The 20,863-nt window shown below is 37.7% G+C and overlaps 1 protein-coding gene across 1 annotated transcript in view; it reads left to right on the top strand.

Annotated features, from left to right (window-relative positions):
• PPP1R1A (protein phosphatase 1 regulatory inhibitor subunit 1A) overlaps positions 1-18,737 on the top strand; it is an 89,068-nt gene extending 70,331 nt beyond the window's left edge. Inside the window, exons 5-7 of the mRNA XM_072406479.1 lie at positions 12,616-12,852; positions 14,363-14,484; positions 17,956-18,737. Coding sequence (XP_072262580.1) covers positions 12,616-12,852; positions 14,363-14,451 — 326 coding nt within the window. The 3' untranslated portion in view covers positions 14,452-14,484; positions 17,956-18,737. The remainder of the gene's footprint in view (positions 1-12,615; positions 12,853-14,362; positions 14,485-17,955) is intronic.
• The last annotated feature ends 2,126 nt before the right edge of the window (positions 18,738-20,863 follow it).

Genomic DNA, 20,863 nt, shown 5'->3' with positions numbered 1-20,863 from the left:
ATTTTATTATGAGCTCAAAGCAATTACAAAATTCCTTGTTTTATAAGAATCGAATGTATGTGTGTATAAGTTGCAATGCCAAAGGCAGCCATGTAAATTTACTAAAGTTATCTTTCAAAATATTACTTAAGTCTCAATTAATGTGATAGTTTGGCCTTTAAACCCTTAAATCACAAATATAATCCCAAAGGCTAAAACTACCAAGTATCACAAAAAATGTCTTTCTATTCCATTATGTCCATTATGCCTCCCACATTCTAATCCATTATGTTGCTTTTGACACTTTAAATCAGGGGTCCTCAAACTACGGCCCGCGGGGCGAATACGGCCCGCTGAAGTTGTCCATCTGGCCCGCCGGCTGCTGAGGCTGCTTCTCCTGCCAGAGTTCTGGCTGCCTGCCATCTGCACTCCAGGGAACCCGGTCACGTGACACCACTGTTGCCGGGGTAACGCTGGAGCTGTCGGGCTGAAGCCATCAGGCAGAGAAGGTATGAGCAAAGACTCATTGCTGCCTTCATTTCTCACTGCACTGGTTCTCACTGCAGCACATGTGTACATGATCAATGTACATTTGTAAATAGTATGAACATACTATGCACATTGATCATGTACACATGTGCTGCAGTGTGATCCATGTATGAAGGCAGCAGTGAGTGACAGGTAGCAGACACTGACAAAGTTTTTTTAGCAGCCCTAACGCCACTTTTTTTTTTTAATGATCGGCAAGTGTGCTGTGCATATAGTATTGTTCTTTCGTGTTTTTTATACAATAAATACGTTTTGTGCAGTGTGCATAAGAATGTTCCCCTTTTTTTTTTCAAACTATAGTACGGCCCCCCGACAGTCGTGAACCGGCCCCCTGTTTAAAAAGTTTGAGGACCCCTGCTTTAAATAGTCATTTACTGTAGCCTAACATGACATTGTAAAATAAATGATGTTTAAGACAGTAAAGGTTTCTACTGTAGGGTTGAAGAAACTGCTCTCTAAAAGATCTTCAGAATCCCACTGTTCTGGTAGTGTCAGATTCTTGGTCCCGCTCTGTAGTAGTGTCTACCACCAGCCCTGGTACTCTTTTATTTAGGGACTAAACCACTGAGTTGACATTCCCTAAAGTGTAAGATTTTGATATCTCCTTGGGTAGCCATTCCTCTTTCTTACTATAATAGTATATTTTTAAAGGTGAAGGGTGCTAATACTTTAGGCATCTCTATTAATTTAGGCCATTTGTAGGCTACAGATGGAGATAGTGTTTCAATAAAATAGTCATTATATATCCATGGTTTTCTTTTTACCTTTGCCTTCTCCCTATCCTTGCTAGAATGCTTATAACAGGTAAAATAAGTACCTAAATAAAAATGGGTATTTTCATTTGGTTTCCTTAGTGCAGGAGCTGACATTATCGTCCTCCATCAAAATCCCTGGGAATGCTCGATACTTATATGTCAGGCACATATGTCAGATGCATTTTCTTTGTGGGATTTGGGGTCCTTTATATTCCATAGATAGGAATAGGGGATGATGTCACCCTCAGCTAGGCAACAACATAAGTTGGAGTAAGGTAAGAAAGGTGAGTATACTATTTCATTTTTTTTTCTCTTACAGGCATTTTTTTTAATTATGCTTACCTGCATTTATGCAAGGAAATGGTGCAAACAGTACAGCATGCCATGTTGTTAGGTAAAAGGTGCTCCTTATGCCTTTTATATATTTCATATAATCTGCTCTCCTCTCCTTGCTCTATCTCTGGTGTGGACATCTTCACCACGTTTTCTTCCCAGTTTGGGTCTTCAGCCATCTTGATTGGCAAGACAGGAACTCTAGCACACACACTGGAGTTTATTCATTCCTGGCACCTGGGTATGCAGAGATCATACACTGATTTGCACATGCATTCAACAGAAGATTGTATGAATGTATACTTCTTCTTTAAGCTTCCCATAAAGCAACTGTGACTTTCTGTGGGGACATCACCTGAAAAGCACAGTCAAAATAGCGTGACAGAGTGCAAGGCATGCACCCTTTAATAATTCTGAAATTGTGTTTTAAAACCTAAACTGTCAAACTTATCTAGTAAACAGACAGCATCTTTTTTTTTTTTTTTTTTTTTAGAATGCGTAATGACTGGGATTTTCTGTTTCCAAGGAGGCAAACCAGTCAAGCATTTCTTGCTCAAAGTGGTAAAATAAGTCTGAAATTAGGTGCAGAAAACCTACACGAGGCTTGGAGCAATTTTGTAATTTCTAAATTTACATTTCATTGTACTGGTCCATTAGATTCTGAATGAGTCACCCTTTTTCGTGCCACGGGCAGCAATTCCAAATGTATGAAAGCTGAACAAGAAAAAGTCACCAGGTACTGAGTCACTGTCTTTGCGGCATTTAGCTGAGCATTACAAAAATGACGGCTTGAAAAAAAATGATAGATGTGACTGCTGCTAGATGCACTTGATAAGGAAAAGTACTTTGGTACATCATCTTCCTTGATGCTATGGTAATGTTTAATGTGTTTTGGCTTTTGTCATATGGAGAGATGAATGGAGTTTTAAAGGGATGCTCTTTTTTTAACTACAAGTTCCTTTTTTTACTTTAAAATAAATAGTTCAAGTGGGAGTATACCTAATTACTAAAAAAACTGAAAACATGCTGACCTGGGACAGATGATGTCTATTCTGCAATACAATACATTTACCTGCCTACAACCCTTTTAATAAAGACAGGAGAGACAAGCAAAAACCATTGCTGATGTGTTGAGGTTGCCTCTATAGATTAAAAAATGTATATAACCTGTATAGGTCATAAACTGGTTATGGTAAAAAGATAGTCAGTGGGATTATCACCCATCACTGATAGCAATGCAAACACCTTACTTCTAAATCTCTCTTCTACTTTAAAGAATATAGGATCAGGACATGGTCCTTATTAAAATGATTGGAATATCTTACTGATAACAAACACCTCTTTTTTGAACAAAAATTACATGATACTAGCAGGCACCGCTCAAATTCAGAATTTCATTTGCTGTATTGTGACCAGCCTAGCATTGCAGAGGTTATCACAATATACTGATGGAAACATGGCTGCTCTAATATAAATTGAAAAAAAGATATGAATCAATGCATTCTGTTGTATGTGTTGTTTGGCTTATTAGTGTTGTAGTTCAGTAGCCACATTTCATCTTATTTATTTGTGATAATCTCTGCAGCAGGAGGGCAACATTTGAGATCTTGCACTATGTAGAAACCCTGAATTACTATATCCTTGGTATCTCCTAACATCAGGATTTAAGAATTGACAATAGTTATGCTCCAGGGTAGTGATTTATGTTTATCATTGGAATATGTTATTTTATTAACTGAAATTTGCAGTTTCATATGTGCCATTACTGTAATGGTAGAAAATAAAAGTAGTGTTTATGGCATGTAATAAAATGTATATTTAGAGCCAGTCAGTGACATTAGAGGTAATTCTTTCAATCTATGTGTGTTTTATATATATGAAAGGTGCCTTGAATTCAAAGTGGTAAATGAGAAAAAATATGTGAAGCAGGTTGGCCATAGGTTTTCCTTTTCAGGTTAGTGGTTATGAAATCAAAATGTCATTTATTGTTTACTAAATCTAAATGATAAAATATTTTAAGACTTCTCCATCTTAACAAATATATATATATATATATATATATATATATATATATATATATATATATATACACACACACACACATTTTTCCCAGTTAATGAAAAAATCTGATAAAGTGTGCTTCAGCATAATAGAGCCGTAGTTTTACACTACCACCCACTGATTTACAAGACATTACTGTATGTGTGATGTATGGCAGAGCAGAACATACACAACCGCCCACAGAAAAGGATTAAGTCTACGCACTTGCGGTGCTATTCTCAATTCACAGAAGGACGTCAGCCGTTTACACACGGCATCTTCCATCAGCAATTGGTTTAATGAGCCATTGCACATCTAGTGTATATCACAAGCATCATTTAGACAAAGCTTCTTAAAGATACCCTTGCCTATCTACTATGCAATGCTTGACTGAATTCTTATATCAGGAAAATGTAATTTGCTTACATAATTCCATTTTACACTGTTTATCTAAAATATGTGACAATCATCACTGCATTACATAAATCAAACCACTGTTGTATCAGCATGCTGCACACACAAATTGCTCTGGATTTTAAGTCCTACATTTTGAAAATTTGTAGTCTGATTGTTTTTTTTAGTGTCTGGGTTTGCACACCTGAACATCAGCCATACAATAACACTTTAGGCACACTTGGATAATATATCTTCTTTAAAAGCATTTGTCTAGCATCTCATATAAGTTATAACATGTTAATTGTATTTCAAAAGGGAAGTTCAATATTAGTTTATAATATTTTATAATATTATTTTAAATCTTTGAGTTTCATTTTAATAAATCAAAATAAAATTCTGTGTTCTTCCTGGTATAGGGTAACAAAGATCTGCTGCAGTTTTTAGTGGATTTTACAACACACATTATGCAAGTATGGTCTACTCATATTACCATTAGCAAACCCTTTGTGGGAAATGCTATATAGCCAAGCAATTGGAAAAGAAGAAACTGACACACCAATTTTTCTTCCAAATTTTCCTAAGCAAGAAGTTAAATTTTATAGAAACAGACTATAGAAATGTTTCAACTACAACAGCAGGAAAGTTCACATAAACTCAGAAGTTCCTTATCTGTATTCTGGTACCCTGCAACATGATCTGCTCACTGGTCCTCCTCTATTTGTAAGTCCCACAGCAAACTAGAGTCTGGGAGGTAAAAAAAAACTTGAAGTGACTTTTGCTAAAAGTGCTTAAAGGCCTAAAATAGTCAGCGGGTCAAAACATTGTGGATTATTGAGGAAACTACATTGCAAACCTAATTAAAGACCTAAATACCTAGAGAAGGCAGCAGTATACCTACAAAACTCCATTGGCCAATCAGAATTACCACAGAGAATACCAAAAACACAAAAAGAATCTCCATATTGGTTCAGCCACCAGAGACAGTGGTATTATCTTTTCAGCACATGCTCGTGTTCACATAATATATATTTTATATTGGATATATTGGTCTTTATGGTCTTCTGAGCCAATTTTAAACCCAATTATCTTGCACATTGAGACATAACGGCAAGGGGTCCCTAGATATTAATTTAGAAACTAGGAAATAAAACTTACTTGGTCTGCAGACTGCAGAGAAAGTAGATAATGATGTCGTATGTAAATTAAAAGAATAGTGAAAATCACCCCAGCTATATACCATGTAATTGCTTCTTTTCCAATTGCTTTTCATTGCCATTCCCAGTAGCAAAGGATATCATGTTTTTGTCATGCATATGGCTTGATGACTTAGCTAGTCTTGATGGTAATATCATGCTGCCTATTATTTTAGGATACTATAGATTTTCCTATCAGACACTATAGGAAATGTACACGTGTCTACATTATAAAATATATTAATAATAATATTTTATAAACAGTATTTATATAGCACCAACATATTTTGCAGCACTGTACAGTAAATATTCTAATGTTACACCAATGCTGATGAAAGCAAGGAGACCAATGTCAGAAAACCATCTCTGTGTCTGATGTATGTCAAAAGATGAATACACAACTGTTTCTGCTGACTCCTTCGTTTGAAAATTCTAATGGTTTGGCTGATATCTTGCTTTAGTACATTCTGAGTCACTGGTCTGGGACAAGCACAGGGATAAAAGTTAAGACAAGGTCTAATCTGCACCTTAGTGTGCAGTGTGCATTGGCAGCTAAAGCATCTATCATGACAAACTTAAAAATAAAATCAACATATGCAGTACATCTCTGCAATACTTGCACATTTCCTTGTGTTCAAACTTGAAAAGACCCTGTGCTGAGTTGTGTTAACTCTCCCAGTTTCCTAACACTAAACTACTCAACCCCACCCACTTTAAGAATATTATTATTATTTATTACTAATAAACAGGATTTATATAGCGCCAACATTAAATAGGGAATAGAATAGAAGTTCATTGTTAGGCTATATACACACCTGCAATGGTTCTCATCCAACAATCGGGTAAGGGCTGATATTGGACAAGAATCTTGTGTGTGTACAGTGCTCGTCATCCATCGTCCAAACGACCATCCTGGCAGATCCACAGACGATGAATGACAAACGATGATAATGCAAGTAAAGGGGAGTGCCGCTCCGTCGTTCTCCCCTCTCCCCTCTCCATAGAGCAGAACGATGCTGTATGTACAGCACTTGTTCATGCATTGTGCAGTCTTTTCTCGTTGGAAAGGATTGTGAAAGATTCTTTCCAATAACAGTTATTGCATGTGTGTGTATTTAGCCTTAGGGTTTACAAATGCTTTATTGTATGACTGGGGTAGCTCAGACGTCACCCTTTGCCCTTTTTACTTTCCCCCTTTGTACCTGCTTACCAGCCCCCTTCCTCTTTTACCTCCTTAAAGCCGTTTATTTAAACAAACTCCTTTAATGACAAAATACAAAATAACATACCATTTCTGTAAACTTTTAATAACATAAATACCTAACACATAAACATAAATACTTTGCCATTTCAACCAAAATTATACAATACATTCCTCTCCACAAATAACATACTAGTTTAAAACCCAGCAAGAAGGCTGCAGGTCCCATAAGGCAAATTCTACCACCATTCTCCATTCCAAGCCAGCACCACCTCAGGGCCCTTACCATTACCTTCCCTGGGGTCACCACACCAGAACTGGTTCCCCCACTTCCAAAATCACCAACCAGGATCCTTGCCTTCCTGTACCCCAACTGTCCCGCTCACCCCCAAACCCCTTTCTGTTCCCGTCTACCTTCTCAGGAACAGGTGGACCAGAAACTTTTTCTCTCAAAAACTGTTTCTGAACCTTCCTGCCCAACCCATTTTAACACCTTACCTCTTTACTCCACTCCTACCTTCCAATAATCCTGAGCTGACCCCTCCTTCCCCTTTACCCCCTCCACCCAGTCTCCTTTTAACACCCTGTCATGTAGGCCCTACGCCTTTCTTATCTTTTGCTTCGGGTCTCCTTTTCCTTTTATTGTTTTGCAATCTGCTTGGACCCTCTTTGTAAAGGTGCCTGTTGGTCCTGAAAGAGTCACTGCCATGTTTTTTTCTTTTCCAGCAGAATTAATATGCCCTGTATAAAGGACTGTAAGCTCTTTTGGGCAGGGTTCTCTCCTCCTGTGTCATTGCTTGTATTTGTCATTTGCAACCCCAATTTAATTTACAGCGCTGTGTAATTATGTTGGCGCTTTAAATATAAAATGAAATAATAACATGACATAATAAAGGTCCACCAAACCCACTGAATGTCATTGCTTCATTGATCTCTTACAGTTTTATCCAGACTTGAGCAGTAGCACAGCCCAGATGAAGTGGTAATGTCAATACTTCCCTCATGATATAGTGCTCAAGCACTGCAAATGTCACATGTTCCCATGTCCTAGAATTTTTTTATTTTTTTTTGCATCAGTCATGAAATAATAATCAGAAATAATGTTTTCTGTTCCTAGCCACCCCTCTTTAACTACTATGCTGCCGACTTCAGCATTTGACAATGCGGTTCTGAGGAGGAAAATGACAAGTAACTTCTCAGTTTCAAGAACTGTGTTGCAATTCACTGCAACCACAGCCACGTGCAAACCTGTGCACAAAATGGTTTCGAACAGTTCCTATTCAGTTGAGTGGGAGCAAATGCTGCGGCCATCCACAAGCCTAAATTGGCCCTTAGACATCATTCCTCGGCAAATGTTTCAATATCTGTAAGTTTAGAAGTGTCAACAACTTGCTAACAGTGGTAATTATGAAATAGCCCATTCAGTAAAAAAAGAATGATCAGTTTAAAGCTGACTTTTGTAGACCAAATTACCCATTGACTTCGCCAACTCAATCCTAATAATTGAATTCCCCACACTACCCTTTCCATATCATAGAGACTGTAGTAGTAACACACCTATAGCTGCTCCTTTCTCAAAACAGAAGAATATAGAGTCCAGCAGTATATGTCCCTATCAATGCCCACATAAGGTCTGTGGAGCTATGGACTTTCACTGCCAAACTGCACAGATTTTACAGAGAGGTTCACAGTACCCAGCATCTACCTATAACTGGAATATTAGTTACTGCCCTTTACGACTAAAAAGGTTTATTAGTTAAGATAATCACCGACTATTGGCAGCCATAAAATAGTGTAGATTGGTAGATGTTAATTAATATACTATAGAATCAATAAATACATTTCACTCTGCATTTCTGATTATTTACAGCAGTACATGCTTGTTTGCTGGCTATTTCCATAAAATAATGACCTTGAGTGTTGTAGCTTTAGTTCAATATCTGGTAAACTGTTCTTTGAATTCTTTTCATTTTTTTGACAAATCATGGTACTAATCAAATTATGGTACTAATAACTTTCTTAATGGTTCTATTAAGATTAATCTTGAAATGCCTGTTTGAAATCTATGTACGCACATTTAAATACTGTGAGGATGTGAAGGAACCACTATGCTATATGAATGAGAACAATGTAAAAGTTGCCCATTGAGCAGGCAGTACAGCTATATTACAATTAATAATAATTTTTGAGTGGTGCTGAGCTGATGCAGGGGTGGTAGGCTTCAACCACATCAATAGACTTGAATAGTAGCACCTTTCAAATGCCTGCTTGCCAGTTTTTATGCATTTTTTACGATTTTGCTAAAGCCCACAAAATCCCATATCCTGTAGACTGGGCATCTATTGGTGGAAATAGGGCATCTAGTAAGTTGTAACTGAACCAAAAAGCAACCATCAACATGAACAAATCATTAAAACCCAACTCCACTTCCAGCCAAATAATTTTTTAGATAATGAAGTCACCAGGGTGGTTATAGACCACAATTAAAACATTGCTGTCATACCCTTGCTTGCTGTTGCTTGATTGTAACATTAAATCCTGAAAACTTAACTAACCCTTTCTGCACTCCAAAATAAAAGCTTAGTCTAGAGTTGGGCTTTATGGACTAATGAAATGGATTGCACTCAACAAGAAACATGCATGAGTGTGCAATATGATTTAAAGAGAATGCATTTTAAATATCAGTTCATCAAAAATAATGGAGTTTGTGTTGTTTACTACATATTAGAAAAAGATAACCAGATTGTGATTGGTCAAGATCAGGAACATGCAGGGGTGTAGTCATAAAAAGAAGAGGGGGAACGGTACTATCCATGACATGCCCGCCCCACTACACCCCTGCCTATGTGTCACTCAAAAGAAACTTCCCCCAGAGTGACGTCATGATACCAGTCCCCGCTCTGAGCCTGTGATGGGAGAGTGGGGGGGCTGTGTTCAGAGAGACAACTCGCCCGCCAACCCTAGCCTGCAATGCCATACGGGAGACATGGTCCCCGACCCTGGCAAGTGCGCCCACCCCAGTGGGGTCTATTCCCTGACCCCGCGGGGAGTGGACCAGCCAGAGCCATGGACCACCAAAGTATTTCTTTGCAAAATAAGAGTGGGCACGCGTGCATATTCCCCCCAAAAAGTGAGGGCACGGCGTTCCTACCCATGCCTGCCCCACTACACCCCTGGGAACATGATTACTGCATGATTTGTGCAGCATACCATTACATTGTTTAAAGTGGAACTAAATCCGTGCCACTTGCCTATCCATGTTCCAGTGCAGGGTGCCACCATCTTCTTCCTCTTCCGGATGATCATTGTCCATCTTGATTGGCCTGAGCAGGAGCCATTCATCCTGAACTATGCAAGGGAAGCAGAGATTGCTGGGTTTCCTTGGCACATATTATATAGTACAGACCACGGAGTAGGTAAGATATCTGGTGCTATGGCACCAGATTTTCCCTGGCATGTGCACCTCAGCTTTGACTTCAGAAACTCGGAGTGTTTAGGCAGGTAAGACACATTATTGCAGAAGTTGTCTGTTCCTTTCTGTAATCATTCCACTTTATTACCAGGGTTAAAACTATACCAGAAATCTATCTGAAGTCTGCTATTCATATTTCCTTCATGTTTGCGGTTGTCCTCATGGTGCTTTGGTCTTCTTATATATCACAAAAACTTGCTAATGGATTAGATAGATAAATTCTATGCAGAAGCGATGAGATAATAGTTCACCACTTCTTTGTACTCCTCTTTTTTTTCCAATTGCCTCTTTCATTAAGCCAGATTTAAAAAGAGTAATCATCATTTTTTTTGTTGGTGATCAGAAGCTCAATAAATAATCATCGGTAATCAGGGGCAATCCATCTAAAGTGGTGATAAGGGTGTTCGAAACAAACACCACTGATCTCCATTGTGGTCTATGTCTCCATTTTAAATGCTGTGAATGCTTTCTGGCAAACTACAAAGTGGCAATCTGAATGCCACTTTATAAATGAGTGATGGCAATTTTCTAAATATAGCAATATTGCCAAAAACTATAACTTTTGTCAGTTGATTACAACTTTTGAAATGTGCAAACTGAAAAGTGGAGGGATTTTGGTATAAATATTGCCATTTTCTCCTAAATAACTTGTTTTTCCCCTTTATGAATAGGCCTCTATGTGTTACTTTTCCCTATGCCCATTACTTGTGTAAATGGACTAGAGAGGTAAAATCCTAACTATACAACATTCACAAACTTGTCAATTCTCCAAGCAGATCCTTAATATATTGGCAAGCTGTTACTATTGGGCCTTACCTCCTAACACACATTTAGAATTCGTCTTCTACCAAGCTTTCATTGCCATGACATAAAACTCTGGAAAAAAGAAAAGTAAATTGTATTGAATTCACAATTTTTATGACTGTCTTTAGTCTTCATCTGTTTTGTGTCAGTCCCATAGCAAAGAAAACACATTTTACAAACATGGCCTTAATGAGATACCTCTGTGTTCACCACAAATGGGGGCACAAGAACAGGAAAGGTCACCATTCCCAATGCTGTTGCTGACACTGCTACCTTTTAGGAAAACAGAACATTTTGTACAGCTCTGCCCTCTGTATTTTTATATTCTTTTGTAATATGCCAGCAATGAAAACTTTTTAACATTTTGGCATGTAAATTTTTAAAAGGTGACACGTCAAAGCTGAACTATGCATCCCAGTATTCCAAAAATGTGTTAAAACAAACTAAAATGGTTTTGTAAATCATTAGTAACTCTGTAACAAAAGAATCTTATTTTCTCTTCTCAAGATACTTTTAAATAACCTTCATAAAGCTCTAGGTATATATTTAAAGAAGATGCAGGCACCCAGGATTTTGCAATTATGAGCAAAATTTGAAGTATACTTGGAATGGATCTGGTACAGGACTGAAAATGTTTGCAAACTAATAGCCAATGATTGTTTAAGAAACCCATTTCAGGTTTGCCGGATCACTCAAGTTTTCCCATGATATTCTATTTTCTCTAGTCTCGGAGAGCTTTAATAAATCAGATCCAATGTGCTATATGGTACAAATGTTTTTTGTTCTTGGGCTGCCTTGCCGTAAAAATTAATGAGCTGCCGTCTGACCCCCACCTCATACCAATCCAGGCAGCCATGTTATCACAGCCACACACACATGTAAACCCAGCATAAAGAAAAATATAACAAGAGAAAGATGGGGCAAAAGCCCACACACTAACAGTAAGGCAGAAAGAAAGAGATTTTTGTGTGTTTTGTATACAATAAAAACCAGTTTCAATTCAATATCATACAATAAAATGACAAATATTTTTCTGTAACAGGTCAACAAAAACAAAATAACCATATAGTTATCCAAGGTTCAATACAGCATTATTTTTAGACAATACATGTGATCCCAATGCATTTCGCAGGTGAGATCCTCAGAGGAGTATCAGTAACTGGGAAGTCTTAAAACCTTGGAGCTCTATGTGATGTGGAATGATTATAGTTTCTCATAACAAATTTGGTGCAAGGCTTCTCCGTAGTGGGGGCAAGTGTACACCATCAGACCCAGCAATTGGGGTAGACAGCCAACATAAATAGTAAATTACAGTATCAAGTTTGTTAGTAGTTTCAGAAATGCGTTTTAGTCAAATCCCGTACAAGGTTGTAAATACCTAAAGAAAAATATAAATGAAATATGAACCAAAGAAGACATCCTTTATCATTTCCTGAACATTAGTAGCCATAATCAGCAATGTTTGTGTGGTTTATGCTATAGATAACAGCCTACTATTTCTCCACATAGGCTCTTTCGATGGGGCACCAGACAGACAACCAGCTGTATATAATCCTGATGCCCTGGCAATTCTACAATTTAAATGCAGCATAAATTAAAATTGTACTTTAGCTCCCAGTGTGCATGCCTATGGTTGTATGCCTTTGTGCTTGAGAATATGAGGCTTTGACATTCTTGCAGAAGGCAAAGAATCATTTAACATCTAGGTCAACTATATTCCTAAATAATTAACAATCATCTCCATAGCGACACATCTTTGAATATACTGACATCTTCTGGACATTTAATAAATGAATCATTACCGGTCACCTACATACATTGTTTCCCCGTGATCATACATGACATTTTTATACCTTTTGATATCTTTTGATTGACTGTTTCTGTTTCTTACAGAACTGCAGCTATTAGCAGAGCATCACCTGTGTAAACAAGGCTCGGAAGATGAAAGTACCCCACAGCGCCAGAACAGTGTGGATATCAGGCCCAATTTGGGGTGTTGTTGCCATGGTAACACAGCTCCCATTCAAGCGTCTCAGCAGATGAGCTCATGTCGATGTTTTATGCAGGATGGACAACAGGAGAATAACTCGCTGGGGAGGCAGCAGGATAGTCAGCTAGACTCTTCAGAAGGTAAAATGATCTTTTCTCTGCAAACTTTAAGTCATAACTGGCTTTCAAATGCCAGAAAATGTCATGGGAAGATGTATATGTATTGTAAGTATTAAAGGATAGTAGTTTCATTTCTTTCATTATAATAGTTAAAGCGGACTGATCACCCCTTTTTTATACTTTATATAAAAGGGTAGATAAGTAAAAAAAAGTGTTTTTTCAGTATAAACTATAAACAGCAAACTGAAAAGGAAGCCTGTGTTTAGATGCTAGATGCTTGTTTGCTCCAGATTTCAATGAGTTCAGAATGACTTGTGAAAAACAAGCAAAATGAAGGTGAAGTTGAACCAAACTTTCCTGGTTGCATAATAATTCTTGGTGTCAGGAAGTCTGCATAGGTGTTAGTCCTTCGATTTCCAGCTTACTAGAGGTGTAAACTGTTGTCAAATCACTAAGGCAGAGAAGATAAAATAACATTAGATAGGGCCTCTGCACCTTTTCAAGAATGGTTGTTCCAGTTTCATGTGGATCAGTGGTCACCAACCTTTTCAGTCCCACGGGCCACTAAAATTACGGACTCCTGACCGCGCATGCATGGGGAGCCAGGTGTTAATCAAAGGTGGAGAAACCTCCCCCGTAGTGACATCATCATGAAATAACCCCGCCCACTCTCCCATCGCAAATCTGAGCCTGCAATGGGGGAGTGGGATTTGTACAGGAGACGAGGTCCACGGCTCTGGCCCCGCTCGGGGGGGCACTGGCCAGAGCTGCAGACCACCAAAGTTTTCTCGCGGACCACCAGTTGGCGACATAGATTACCTCTTTTACACCTTGTGAAAACCACTGTCCTCTTTGTCCAAAATGTGCACCTGTACTGACCTAACTTACTTGTTACTTACGTACAGGTCACTGCAATTCTTTATGAACTGCATCTTCTAAGTTACTTTGCTTGTTTTGAATATTAAGGTAATTACAGAAGCTTCTATGTCAATGTACTGTTGGTCTTGAAAGAAACAAGGATCATTTTTCTGACACTTTGGGCCTGATTTATTAAAGTTCTCCAAGGCTGGAGAGGATACACTTTCATCAGTGAAGCTGAGTGATCCAGCAAACCTGGAATAGATTTCTATTAGTTAGCAAATGTTTTTAATCCTGAACCAGATCAGTTCCAGGTTTTCAGGATCACCCAGCTTCACTGATGAAAGTGTATTCTCTCCAGCCTTGAAGAGGTTTAATAAATCAGGCCGTTTAGCTACATACAGAAATAATCTATTACATAGTGAATTGATGGTCCTTTGTTTTTGCCTTATCACATTCAGTTATGATTGAATTCAGGTGTCTGTCTTGCCTGTGTGGATTTATATACTAAAGTAAATCTTGCCCTCATTTTAGATAAAGAAGTGCTTGGTCAGGCTGCACTGTGTCCTAAACATTGCAAAAACAAGTCCAGTTGGATAGGTCTAACAACTACTAGATATATAATAAAATGTTGTATGATTATTCAGATATCTGAAATAATTTTGTTTTTTAGAATTATCTGCAAGGCAAACAAGTACAGACATCAAGGAGACAAGAGAGAAAAAACACCTCGGACATATAACCTTCGTAGAAGACAAATAGGTCCAAAAAATACACGGAGATAAAAAAAATTTAGTGAGTGTTTTCTCATACATGTTATCATAAATCTGTTTAATGTTAAGATATAAACAACACCAAGTTAAGTATTCATTAAAGAATAATTACACTGGGAAACACATTTTTTTTAGTTAGATCTTTTACTTGTTTTTTTACAAATTTTTGGGTGGTGAATAAAGAAATGACTTCAGTTTTTTGCTATCCCATCCTGTTTTTATGATACAGGGTACCCTCTATTTTTGTCAAAAAACATACAAATTTTACATACAATGAAAAATAAATGAAATAATAACATGAATGTACTTTTTATTTAAATTTCTTTTGTTCATACAAAGGATTTATTGTTACTCCAACATTTTTTACAGTAAAACATTAATCAGGTAAGAGGTGAAGGTAAACATTTACGCTTATAGCTTTTCCTGGAATGTTCAGTGTTAGGACAATTCCGTCGGATGCTATGCAGAAAATGCACCTTGATGCTCATATTGCAACCAAGCATTTTGTATCTCTCCAAGAGTTTCTGGACAATTTCTGGTATTATTTGCTTGTGTGTTTCCAAGAAAGTCCTTACCATTGGCTTTGAATGATAACCAATTCTTTTTGACTTCTGACATTGTCCTGATGAAATGTTTATATTTTGATGAGCTGCGGAATCTGTGGACCATTAAACACACCGGCCTTTATTTTTTCAAATGACAGGCTAGGAAATGCCAAAATGAGGTACTTGAAAAAGTCTCCTATAGTTGGCAAAGCTTTAATGAACTGCTTCATCAGACCCAGTTTCATGCGCAGAGGCGGGAATATAATATTCTTTCCATCAACAAGTGGCTCATGTAGAATGTTTTAGGGCAGATCTCGGAGGCCAATTCCTTTCCACCCAACGCCAATGAATCTCTTTATGTCTGCATATTCTTCACAAAGAGACACTGAATGGCCAATTGGGACTGACCCAAATATATTGCCATTGTGAGGGAAGACACACTTTAAGCTCCACTTTGAGCTATCGATGAATAGTTGCCATTCAGTTGAGTTATAGATTGGAATTCCCAATTCCTCCGTTAAACCAGGTATGTTATGGCAATACACAAAGCCACTGTCAGTTCTAAAGTACTGCAGAAATGCAATTTCTCTGGTTCAAAAATACGATACCTTAGTTCCTTTTTCAAGTAAGTTTTTCTCACGCAGTCTTGATGCTGGGAGTTCTGAAGCCTTCTTCGATAGTCCCAAATCATGTGCCAAATCACTCAACTCATGCTTATCAGATCCCTTACGAACAGAGTCCTCTTCAATTTCAAACTCTTCATCATTGTTGTCACTTAGTTCATCACCTTAATCATGTTCTTCAAGAGAGGGTAGAGTAACGAAAACTGGCACTGGGGTTTTATCTGAATGAGCCACTGGGCGTAAAGCCGATGGTAGACTAGGATACTCTATGTTACATTTATTTTTCTTGTTATATGCTGAAGTTTTCACTATACACCTTATGAGGGTCCCTAGACTTATCTTGATCACCAAGTTTAACATTGAATGCCTAGTAGGCTTGCTCTACAAATGTGCTGATGTTCGCCCTTTGACTGAGAATGGTGAAACTACCACAGATATAACAAAATGAATCAGAGTTGTTTAGAAACTTACGATGAGAAACAGCAGAGCCAGACATGACCTGAAAGAAAGGAAATACATGTGTAAGTAACAAAATAAATTTTGCTTATTCACTACGTAGAGCAGCGCACAGCCTCTGACCACATTGTCCTGCATGTAAATGAATAGCATATATAAATCCACGCTACAGTAATCGCATTATTATAAGCAGTGGAGAAAAAAAGATGATAGATGATAGAAGAACACTAACTGCACTTTTAGAATCAGCATACCTATTTTAGTGTAAATAAGCTAAAAAATTGAAGTCAACAAAAATATATTGACCATTTATATATTTATACAGGGTAATCATATCCCCCTCATTACCTATTGACCCTAACTTGCATATTAACCGTCTGTGGGGTATAGTGTCAAATGCTTTAGCAAAGTCCAAGTACACTATATCAACTGCTACTCCACTGTCTACCTGTTTACTTACTTCCTCGTAAAAAGAGTACATTTGCTTGACGACTTCAGCCTTTCTTGAAGCCATGCTGACTATTACTTATTATATTTTTTCTAGCAGAAACTCCTCTATGTAGTTCTTTATCAAACTCTCTAGGACCTTTCCAACCATGGACGTTAAACTAACTGGTCTGTAGTTACTTGGTAATGACTTTGCTCCTTTTTTGAAGATAGGAACCACATTGGCCTTACCCCAATCCATTGGTACCTTGCCAGTAATTAAAGAGTCTCTAAAAATTAGAAACATTGGATTTGAAATCACTGAGCAGTTTTAAAATGTTGGTTCCCTTACCTTATGTGTTTATAGAGGTATCTTGGACCTATAGAGAGGGATACTCTTGCCAAAAGAGAATCAAACAACAATAAAAAATCTATAATTAACTCTTTTGTTGAGGTTCTGAGGTTTCTACATGATTATGACCACAGATAAATAATGATTAATACATGATAAACAACACTTGGTGTTTCTCCTGATGAGGCATGAGTATGCGTGAAAATCGTAGCTGAACACAATACCTATTAAGATATATGAGTGTTATGCGATGGTCACAATGTTTTATATTATATGTCATGTTGGTATGTTTTATTGCTATTTTTCATTAAAGCAGGGGTGTCCAAACTTTTTGCAAAGAGGGCCAGATTTGGTGTGGTGAAAATGTGCGGAGGCCAATCATTCAGCACGTACTCCGGGTTAGTGTGGGCGTGGTCTGCATGGGTCCACACAGCACACGCCCACCAGGGAGACGTTAGGGATTCCCTGTGCACGGAGCCCGGTGTCAGTGCGGTCGCCATGCAGAGCACATTCTTCGGATCAGAGTAAGCGTGGTCAGCACACTCCTACTTTATTAATGTAGGGGATTTCCTGTGCATACATGGGGACTCCCATCCTGCCGAATATGGTTTCTGAGTAGCGGGCCAATAATTGCAAGGCGGTTGATCAACTCTAATAAAATATAAAATAGTTTTTTTTGTACGTGTGTATTTTATACTGTGGTCAACAGTGCTGGTGGGCTACATAATATTGATTTTATGAAAAAAAATGTAAATCAACACGGGCCACAGTTGGCACCTGGGCTGGACTTTGGACATGTGTGCATTAAAGCAATAATAATTTTTAGATATTACACATTTTAAAAGTCTCATCTTTTGTGGTACCATTGTTATATTATAGTTAATAGGCAGGTGGTATGAATATGGGGGACTCAATTTGTATTTATAACAATAAAAGCTCGACAGTACATGTTAATACTCCACTCTATCCAAAACAAAAAAAAAATGTTTTATATACACTTGCGGAAAAAAGGGCACCAGACCATAATGTTATTCTAGTGTATATTATGTTTTGATAAAAGGAATGTGCTAAAACTAGGTTTTGTTTTTCAGTTCTACTTCATATGTACCTGGAGTCAGGAAAGGACGTCAATTAATGCAGGTGGAACCAGGCACATAAAAGGATTCAGAGCGCCTTTCTTTGGAAATATTTGTTCTATGTCACATCTCTGCTGCTTGGGAGGCTAATGTCTGCACTGAGTCTAGAGCAATAAATTGGAAGCCCCACTAGAAGCAAAGAAAACCCAGCATTGTTTGAAATTTTACCTCTGTCTGTTTGACTCTGTTTTCTCTTACAAACGTGAAATATGAAAGGTGCTAGGCCTAACGTCATGATGACATTGATTTCTATTCTGTAGGAAACACACTCAACAATAAATAATTGGCACTCAAAGGGGTATATTTTAAATCAGTAAATGAGACCTAACACTAGTGATGAATCAATCACTGTCATTTACAAAATGTGCACCTGGAAAATATACCTACGGAGCATGTTAGGTGAATGTCTAATTCACTGCTTTAAAAAAATACCCCTAGGAGTTTTCTATTTGTATCACAGTAGATCTTCTAGAATCAGTTCTGTTATATCTCTACCCAAAGGAAAGTCTCAGTATTGGGACAGGCCTGTAGGGTTACCTTCAGAAGTCACAACACTTCGGCACAAACACACAATACATCAATATACCAGTCTCACCTATACACTAGATGCTTTATAGATGTTTATAAACTAAGAAACTGAAGCACCAAGTTAGATTTTCCTTCTTTTTGTCTTATACAATGTTCTTCAAATCCAATTTATTCATGAATATAAAATAAACCACCTTCAATTGGTTTTACTAGATGTATTGTGCGTTCATTATAACACAGCCTGTCTATGTATAGGTATGATGTTTAACGTTCACGTGTGGTTCTCGGCAACTACTGTTAATAGAATATATGAGTTGTATCAAGTCTGAAAAGTTATTGAAAGCAGGACATCCACTAAAATAAAATGAGTCACTTCATTGGCCTTCTATCAACTACTGTTAGTAGGTATAACATGTATCCGAATTGGAAAAAGTTGGAATTATACCTACCTCACCCCCATCTTTGACATAGCCAAGTGTGATATCATTGTCCTTCTGAAAAATATCCAAATGAAATCCCACCCCAGATGCAAGAGAGTCTTTTTGTGAAAATTCAGCTGCCCTGTATCCCCCAGAAATCTTCTAGGAAAGGATTCTTTAGAAAGGATCATCCTTGTCTTGGTGCAACAAGCAGAAGATGGGGGTAGAGTACATTATACTAATAGCAGGTGCTTTGAGACAAGGTAAGGTGTTTAGACTAAGCAAATTTTAATTTTAAAAGAAATATTTATAAATGTAGTTTCCATAGACATCCTCCAAAATCTTTTGTAAAGCCTTCCCATAAAAATACAGTCTGTTACAGTTGTATTATGTGACTGAGAGTGTGGGATGTCAAAGAAGCTGATAAAGGTGTTCATATATTGTAACAGATAAGAAGTATGTGCACTATGATACACATTTGTGTTTCATTAAATTAGTGCAAAAAGCTGTCTCATTACATAAATTGCAGTATATTCCAGCAGTTTGCCTTGCCAAGCTAGATTGGACATTCCATAATAACAGGAGGTCTGTTTTATTCACAGCCCTCCATCTCACATACACAAATGGCTTAGATACACTTTGAAATATTTGTGATCATTATGTAAAGGTTTGTATAGAAATGAATGTGTGACTCTAACGTAAGCATTCCTTAACCTAAGTAGGGATGAAATAAATTTTATGGCCAGACAACTAGCCCAGCCTAAATATATTATTATTACGGGCATATGACAAGGAGATACAGTTCAGCATCTGATGGGTTCCACAGCTGAAAACTAAACCTCAGCTTATCTGGAGAGCTTTAATAAATCAGGCCCATTTTGAGACAAATGGTGAAATAAAGAAAAAAAATTAGAGCAAAACAATAAGCCATACCCCAATATCCACGCAGATCCTTTAGTTCATTAGATATATTCTGATCCATAGAAAGGATCCTCCGGTCCCTCATGTCACCTACTTTAGAGCACCCTAAATTTACACCAGATTTACAGAACCTTTATTTCGCTCTTGTTACAAATTGGGCATGTTTCGAGTGCATCAATTTGCACAACTGCTTGAATGGATGCGTATATCACTAATCTCCGATCCATCATTTTCTCTCATATCTAGACTCCTGGAAAACACTGCAATTAACCCATTGCCTGTGCTTTCTACTCCATCCTCAACAATTTGATAGACCATTTACCCATTTGGACCCATTTGTATTATTGTTATTATAAATAAACAGCATTCATATAGCGCCAACACATTATGCATCACTGTATGACCTTCCCCTAAGGCCATTCGAGGCACCTTGTCCTTTTCCTACCATCTTTATACGTGACAAACCTGATTTGCTGCATGACTTGACAATCTCCTGGAAGAGATAATAGAAATTTGTACTGTGACACCTACTTAATGCAGCCAAAACTTGCATCCCCTTCTGCTGAAAACTTTCCTCACCACCTACTATTGGTCAGTGCGTTGCAAGACTGAATGACATTATAACCATTGAAGATATGATTGCTTTTAGGGATCAGACTGTAGAGAACATCATGCATACCTGGTTTTATTTGACTCAGTTCTAACATTTGATGGATTTTTTGTCTCTTCTTCAAACTTACACTCTAGAACTTAAACTCTGCATCCTAAACTCTTACATTCTTACACTTCCTCAGAGGTGGAATGACATGTGGTGGTTGGCTGGTCTTGGAGGGGAAGTTGAGACCCTTCTCCCTGCTCCCCCCTTTTCTCTTTCCTACACTTTGACCTTGTCCTTTTTTATATCTGTATAAATTTCTTTTGATCCTCTTACCTTTCTCTTTTCCTTTTGTCAATGTTTACCGGTATTTCTAATGAATAAAAAGTGTATTTGGCTC

This window comes from Pyxicephalus adspersus, chromosome 1, assembly GCF_032062135.1.
Source record: "Pyxicephalus adspersus chromosome 1, UCB_Pads_2.0, whole genome shotgun sequence".
NCBI lineage: Eukaryota > Metazoa > Chordata > Amphibia > Anura > Pyxicephalidae > Pyxicephalus > Pyxicephalus adspersus.
Note: the sequence above shows the minus strand (reverse complement) of the source record. Positions and strands in the feature narration are given on the sequence as shown.